General features: G+C 54.0%; 1 protein-coding gene across 1 annotated transcript; it reads left to right on the top strand.

The window, feature by feature from the left end:
* The first annotated feature begins 628 nt into the window (after positions 1-628).
* On the top strand, positions 629-7,890 carry LOC127611433 (myomegalin-like). Its single transcript, XM_052081956.1, is given in 4 exon segments — positions 629-649; positions 2,497-4,028; positions 4,030-6,839; positions 6,842-7,890. Coding segments are annotated over 4 exon segments (5,136 nt in total). The 3' UTR covers positions 7,615-7,890.
* The last annotated feature ends 242 nt before the right edge of the window (positions 7,891-8,132 follow it).

Here is an 8,132-nt window from a genome sequence, read left to right as displayed (position 1 = left end):
GAGGGAGCGTTGTCCCCCGCACGGAGGACAGTTAAACGGATCTGATGGGGCCACGGCGGGCTCCAGGGAAAGTTGTCTCTCCTAGTCAAAAGCCGTCATAATGCGACTTTTGAAGGGGGAGTGGCCCCAAATAGAGACAGCGAAAGAAAAGTAAAATAAGAACAGGAAAAATAAATAAAAAACAACAAATAAAAAGGGAACAGTAACAAAACGTTTTGGGAATTGTATGCATGACATGTCTGGTGAGAATGATAAACGAGAAGAAATAAACGCTCCAGGGAGGGCGAATGTGAAACAGGACAGGTTGTCGAGAACAACGCTGGTCGGCTGTCACGAGAAGAAAATAGTAGGAAGTCCCATAAAACGTGGACGTGGAAATTAGTCGTTTCAGTGGTCCCGCGGAGGATCGAAATTTTAGCTGTGTGATTGTGGCGGAAACACGGGTACGATTGAACTATGCTGCGACAAGATACGGGTGAATCCACACGGGCCAGGGGCTATAGCCGAGATGTCCGGTGGGAGCCTAGTCTCTGCCAAAGTCCAGCGCAAAAGGGAGGTTGCGTCGACCGCGTTTGGCTAATAGGAACGAGCGCAACTTTGGCATCCGTACCGTGAAGTGTGAGAGTGGATGAAGGAAATATCCGGCCAGGTCACGGACCTGTGGGCCGAAGAGAATGATGCGCGCGAAGCCACGTCGTTTGGGCACTGATCGAATTAGAGGTGTATGTGAGTTATAAGGCTTGTCAATTTAAATGCTGGTGTAAGAAGCCCCCAGGTAAAACGAAAGGACTGGCGGTTTTTGAATATTGATTAAGCTGATACGATCTGCTTGCGGTTCGATTCCTCTATGGGGACGTGTCATAATAGCATACACATCTGTCAAAGTTTGATAAATTTGAGCCTGTACAGACCGCGTTTGGGAAATAGGTGCTGGACGGCATTGTGTGTGTAGAGAAAATCCCTCTGTGTGAAAAAGGGAAAACGTGGCAATGAGGCCTCTGGAGTGCAAGGATTGGTATACCTTGGGAAAAAGTATTTTGTGTGCACACTTAAGTTAAATTCTGCAGAAAATAAAGGGGAAAATATAAAGCGCTATTAGAAACGAAACGAAACGAAAGTTAAGTAAGACGTGCGTATTTGTCAGTGCATATCTGCACTGTTAAACACCAAACTGCATAGCCGCAGTTGGCAAACAGCAAAACGTGGAATGGATCGAATCCTGCTCTGTCTTCTTTGTTTGTGAGTGTCTGCGCGTGCAGAGACGTGTGGGATCCCTGTGTGTGTGTGTGTGTGTGTGTGTGTGTGTGTGTGTGTATGTGTGTATGTGTGTGTGTGTGTGTGTGTACCCATGGGTGTGTGTAGGTGAGCGTGCGTGTGTGCGCGTGTGCGCGATCGTGAGTAAGTGTGTGTGTGCTCTTGAGTGCGAGTGAGTGAGCGTGCTTGTAGAAGAAACGAATGGAATGGATAGGATAGTGTGCTTCTCGGTGCTCTGGGGCGCGTGCCCGCCTGCGGTGCCCGCTCGGGGAGGGGAATCTGGCTTCGGGGGCGGGACAGGGAGTGGCCAACCTGTACCTGCCCACCGTGTTTCAAGGCTAGGCACTCCCCGTGTGGGTGACGTGGGGGCGGGGCGTGGGGCCAGAGTTGTGCCCATTTTGGGGCCTACCTTGCTGGTAGCGAGAAAATGTGACAGTATGATGGGGGACGGCATGCTGAAGGAGCAAAAGAATGCATGACCAACTGTGGAGGTCCTGAGGTAACTGAAACCCAGGAGAATTAATGTGCCACAGCTGTCTAACAAGAAACAAGAAGCACGGGAATGCTACCTAACGACACTAATATAGATGTGCATGTATGCATCTCAAGAAAGAGTGTGACCCCTCATAAATAATACGAGGGTCAGCTGGCGCCCCCTAGACCCTCTGGGAGCAATGAGAAATTGGAGTTGCAGAAAAGCCCGACTTGTTAATTTAAATTAAAGACAGAATGTAAAAGTAAAAACCAATTATTGATATTGCTCTCTGGGGCTCTCCTCAATACTTCTGATTTTCTGTTTACATAAAAAACCTGAGAACAGGGATTGCATAGCAGACTGACTACAGACTGATCATCATAAACTTGTGAACAATTGTTTTTCAAACAAGGTGTCATCTCCAACATAAGTTGAGTGCGGGTACAGAAATAGCGCGGACGGAATACACCGGATCAAATATCAATTGAGACAGCCGGTCTTAAGGGGTCCATCTGAGGTTGGCAAAATCGTATGTGCATTGTTTAATTGATATTGTTATCTGCAATCAAAAAAAAAAATGGGGGAAAGGAACTATGCTAGTCCAATGGTGACCACCCCCATCGAGGTAGTGCGGAGAAACTACCCGCTCATTAAGGGGGTTAAAGAAATATCCAAAAAATGGAATAAAAGATGGCCTGACATCGAGAGGCCTTGGCCGGTGGAAGGGACTTTTAAAAGGGAAGTAGTTGAGACTATACGTGTACTAGTATCAGCTGATCGAGGGGCAGAACGTCACATTAAACAAGCTCCGAGAGATGGCCCACCGGAATCAACTTGCACAAAGCAAGACACCAGAGGGGGTCAGTGAGTCTGTGACGCTTTCCCAGCTGCAAGGGGAGCTGGTGGGCGTGCAGAGCTCCCTGTTCTCTTTGGGCCTGGAGCTGGAGGCCAGCCAGAGGAGTCTCAGTCAGAGTCAGAGACAAGATGACGATCTGGCCCGCTTCAAAGACAGACTGAATGCTGACCTCCAGGAGGCGCTGCAGCATAAGGATGAGACTGAAAAACACAATCAGGATATGCGTTGCGCACTTCAGAAAACCCGCGCCGAGCTCAGGGCTAAGGAAGAAGCTCTGAAGGAAGTCGAGGCCGAGAGGCTCTCCGCGGCGCAAGAAAAAGACATGAGCATTGCACAGCTCAATCACTCTCTGCGGGAGAAGGAGCGACAGTTACAGGAGTACTCACAAATGTTCGAGACACCAGAAAGTCCCAAACCAAGAGATGCACTTGTTGAGAAATTAAGAGAGCGAATTAAAGACAGAGACAGAGCTTTGGAGCGCACCATCGATGACAAGTTCCGCTGCCTGGATGAACGTGAGGGTCAAGTGAGGACACGGCAGCTGGCGCTACGGGAAAAAGACCGAGACCTGGACAGGCTCCGCTGCATCCTGTCTAACAACGAGGAGACCATCACGAGTCTCGATGCTCTGGTGCAAAGGAAAGAGCTGGAGCTGGAGCAGGCGGCCGAAGCCTACAGAAACCTTCAGTGGCTGAAACAGGCCAGTGAAGAAAAGGAGAGCAGAACTTTCAGGGAGAAGGACGCCATCATTGGCCAGCTGCAAGCAGCGCTGCAGACTCGCGGCAAGGAGATACAGGATCTGACGGCGACCCTGGTCGCCAGAGTTCAGGCCGGCCCCACCGAGGTGGTGGAGGAGCTGAAGGAGAAGCTCTTCCAGGAGCTGCTGTCAGACCGCAGCCGCCAATCGATTGAACACCAAACGCGGCTTTCGGACTTGCTCAACACCCTCGCTGACAAAGACCAGTACCTGCAGGACAATTCGTACAGGCTGTCCTTGGTTATAAGCGAGCGCACAGGTCAGCTGCAGGAGGTGCGCAGGCAGCTGTCCAAGAGAGAGCAGGAACTGTGCGAGCTGAGGCGGGACAAAGAGAGGCAGACGGCCGGAGACGTGCAACACCTGCAAGGTCTTCTCCGAGAGAAAGAAGCCTTTTTTAATGAGATGATTCAGAACCAAGAGGAAGTCATGATGCGGCCGCCGTCTCCAGAGAGTGAAGAAGACGTGAAGGCCCTTCGGGAAGAGCTGCAGTTAATGCTTAAGAAGGAGAGGGAAGCCCAGAAAGAACTCTCTGCTCTGCGTTCGTCTTTGGCTGCCCAGCAAACAAAGGGAGCAGCAACAGCAAGTACCGAGCATGTGCTGGAGCAGCTCGTCTTGGAGTACCGTCAGCTGAATGGTGCCCTGAGGACCGAGAAGAGACTCTACCAGAATCTCATTCACACCAATAACCGACAGCTCGGACAAGGTCTTGGCCCTCCACACTCAGCTGGACTCGGTTCAGGCACTCCGCGGGCAACTGGAGGAGGTCCTGACCCGGATTCAGAACATGGCCCTGGACCTGGAAAGGGCCACCAAAAGGCAGCGTGACTTAGGAGATGTCAGCACCGAAGAGGACGAGGGGGATGATGAAGACGGCAGCAGCGACGAGTTCACCGACAGCATAGAGGATGACGAGAAAGTTACACCTGCGAGTTTGCCTCTCACCCAGCCTCAAGCGGCCCGTGGGCATGAAGGAGAGTCTGCATTCCTGACGACTCGCACGCAGAGCGTTGAACTGGAGCTAAAAGAAATACAGTCGCAGCTCGAGCGGGAGGGATTCACCTCGGTGACCCAGATGAGGAGCACACTGCAGAGGCTTTGGAAGGAGAACCGCTTCCTAAAAGAACGTCAAGTGGGGACGAACCACGGGAGTCTTGACCGGGGTGAGGAGGAGGACGATACTGAGGAGGAGGACTACATGGAAGATGATGAACTGGGGGCGACGTCTTGCGTGGCTGTCAAGGGTCCGAGTGAGCGTTCGGCCCGGCTTTGTTTGGAGAACCGAGAGCTGCAGGAGAGGCTGATGGTGTCTGAAGCCACCGTTCACGCTCAGGCCGAGCAGCTGAAGGAGTACAGGGACCTGCTCACCGAGACGTCCGTTCAGCAGGCCAGTAAGCAGGTGCAAGTGGATCTACAGGATTTGGGCTATGAGACTTGTGGACGCAGTGAAAATGAAGCTGAGAGGGACGATGCCAGCAGCCCAGAGTTTGATGACCTCGAGATGTGCACGTCACTGTCTCATCAGCAGGAGGATAGCGTGGGAGGGGACTGGTACAAGGCCAGTAGAACCGGGACTAACGGAGATGCATGCGATGGAACCGGGGAGGAGTCGGCTTTACATCACCTGGTCCAGGATCTGCGCTCCCAGCTAAACCGCTGCCACAAAGTCATTCGCGGGCTTCAGATGCGTGTTCGCTCCCTGTCGGCCACAAGCGACTACGCCTCGAGCCTTGAGCGCACGCCGCGCAAGGTAAACTGGGCCTTCGAGATGTCACCCGCCCAAGAGGGCGTGGAGGAAGATGAAGGCTGGGTGTCCGACACCCAGGCGACTTTGCCTGCGTCCAAACCCAGTCGCGAGCTGCAGGAGCTGATGGCACGAGTGGCCACCTTGGAGGCCCAATTGAGCAGCTCCAAGTTGGAGGGGAAGTGCGAAGCAGAGCAGGGGAAATGTGCCACATGGCCTGGAAAGTACAACTCTCTCATCCAGGCCCAAGCTCGTGAGCTCTCCCACCTGAGGCAGAGGAGGAGAGAGGGTGAAGGAGTCTCCCATATCCTCACACAGCATCTGGCTGACACCACCAAGGCTTTTGAGGAGCTGCTGCGGGCCAACGATGTTGACTACTACATGGGGCAGAGCTTTCGAGAGCAGCTTTCACAAAGCACCGCGCTAGCTCAGAGACTGCTCATCAAGCTGACTGGACGAGTGGAAAGCCCCGTTGACAAGACAGGCCACGAGTTGCTGGCCATGCAGCTTAGCAAGGAGCTTCTGCAGAAAGACCAAATCATCGAGTCTCTGCACAACAAGCTGCAGCATCGCCCTGAGACGCCATCCAGCTGCCAAGCCCTCTCGGAGACCACCGACCCATCAGACAGGACTTCCTTGGTGTCCGGCGAGTGTCAAACCAACGAAGACCTGGATCTGTGCTCCGAGTTAGACGCTGGAGACTATCGGGACCAGGATGAGCAGCGACAATCCGAACCGGATGCCCATTCATCGATCCCTCCTCCTTCTCGTGGACACCTCCAATCATCTTTCAGCTGTCCGGGAATGCTTTTCTCAGCCTCTGGGGGTTTAACCGCTCCGTCCTTGAAAGGCTACAGCCAGCTACCTCATCATGCCTTTCCGCAGTACCAGCTGGGCGGCATTCCCGAGGGTCACTCACTAAAGTCGGGCTCGGGGCCCAATTTAATTGAAGAGCACCTATGGGAGGTGCGATGTCTTCGCCAGCGTCTGGAAGAGTCCATTCGGACCAACGAAAGGCTCCGACAGCAGCTGGAGGAAAAATTAGCAAACCCTGGGCGCGACGGAGGAGCAGCTACAAACTTCTATATTCAAGGGTTGGACACAGTCACACATCTGTCGAATGAAATCCGAGTCCTGACAGACGAGAACTTGAATCTGCAGTCCCGTCTACAGGCCAGCACAGACTCGTGCGAGGAGCTGATCGAAGCACGCGCCCGCCTCAAGCAAGCCGAACTGGAAGCTGAGCAGTGGAAGGAGGAGTTGAGACGACTTCAGACACACAGTGAGGAGCAGGGACGGCAGATTCTCGCCTTGAGGCAAGCCGGTCAGGAGAGAATCAACAGAGCGCAGCACGAGGCGTCTCTACTGCAGCAGCAGTTGTGTGAGAGCAGAGACCTCATCCACTCCCTGCAGAACGAACTACACGTCTACGATCGCGTGTGCTCCAGCTTCAAATCCAACAAAGGCTTCCTGTGCGAAGCTCCTGGCCTGCCCGCGGAGTCGGCGGAGCTACTGAGCGAGGTGAGGAGTCTGCGGGCCCAGCTGCAGAGCAGCATCCAGGAGAATAGCGCCTTCAAGCAGCTGGAGCTCCACAAGCAGCTGGAGAAAAAACTGGGCGCCGGCTCCCCTCGCACGCCGTCCCTGTCGGCCTTCGGCGCCAGCCCTCAGAGAGAAAACGTCTACAGGCGACAGCTGCTGCACGACCCGGCCCCTTCTCCACCTGTCAGGGACATTGGTCTCTTTAACTGTGGATCTCCCTGCCCCCCTACTCGGACCTGGATGACAACCATAGCGCCGCCAACGACCCCCTCGACCCGCACGCTGAGCTGGAAGGCGACGCCCCCAATGGCTCGTTCGCCAACCGTTATGGCCGCCACGCCGTCGGTCACGTGGATGACTTTAACGCTCTCCAGCAACAAGTCCTTGAAGGTCGCAGCATCGTGCAGCGCATGGAGGCAGCGTTGCGCCCGCGCCTGCACTCTCCTCCACCGTTAGGAGCCGCCCAGAAACAAAACAATGAGCAGCTCTTGGATTACGGCAATGTTCCGAGTCTCTTGTCCAACACGAAGACCCTGAGGCAGATTCTGGAGGAGGCGGCGTCCCTGCTGAAGATGTTCTGGAGGGCGGCGCTGCCCAGCGCCGATGCCGCCACGCCGAACCTGAAGAAGGAGCAGTCGATGCAAGAGGAGATCTTGTCCCTCAAGCTGCGCGTGTCTGAGCAGGAGGAGGTACTGAAGGGGACGATTCAAAGACTGAGGAGCACCAGTCGCACCAAGGAGAGCATGGAGCATTTCATCGTGAACCAGCTGTCAAGGACTCGGGATGTTTTGAAGAAAGCAAGGACAAACTTGGAGAAGAACGAGCTGAGAATTTCCTCTCTAAGCTCCTCGTCTTCCGCTCCCTACGCCGCTGAGGAGCCAGGAGGTGGTGCCAGAGAGCAACCTGCTAATGTCCGGGGCTTGACGACTGACGGAGTCAAAGCCAACCAGCAGTCTGCTGCCAGGAAGCGCACCAGCCGATGCTTGCTTTAGACCCCGAACAACCGGACTCAATGCTACGGACCTCCACATTTAAAATCACTAAGACCTCCTCAGTCCCCTAAACCTCTGTCTTCAACCAGGCCTTACCAAACTCCCTTCAGCGTCCCCAAACTCCTCAAAAGCGCAGTCAGTGTTATTCTTTGAGTGGAGCTGTCAGCAATGTGTATGAAAGCAGGCGTGTGAAACGTGTACCTGGTGGTTGCAGTGACAAGCCGGATTGGAACGGCTTGAAGACGCCCCCGAAACGTCGTCTTCCGAGAACATGTGGAGGGGCAAGGGTTTTTTTCTGCACGTAAAAAGGCAGAAACAAGAAGAAGCACAAGAGAGACTCGAAGCAAATACTAAAGACACGGTTCAGCCAGGAGACAAGGTGTATGTGAAAGTGTTCCGCCGCAAGTGGTACAACGAAAGACGGCAGGGGCCATTTGAAGTTGTCCGCTGTACCGGAACAGCGGTGCAAGTGAAAGGGTCGCCAACTTGGTACCATCTGACACACTGCGTCAAGGTGC

Source organism: Hippocampus zosterae, chromosome 12, assembly GCF_025434085.1.
Source record: "Hippocampus zosterae strain Florida chromosome 12, ASM2543408v3, whole genome shotgun sequence".
Classification (NCBI taxonomy): Eukaryota; Metazoa; Chordata; class Actinopteri; order Syngnathiformes; family Syngnathidae; genus Hippocampus; species Hippocampus zosterae.
This window is presented reverse-complemented; position numbering and strand designations above follow the sequence as displayed.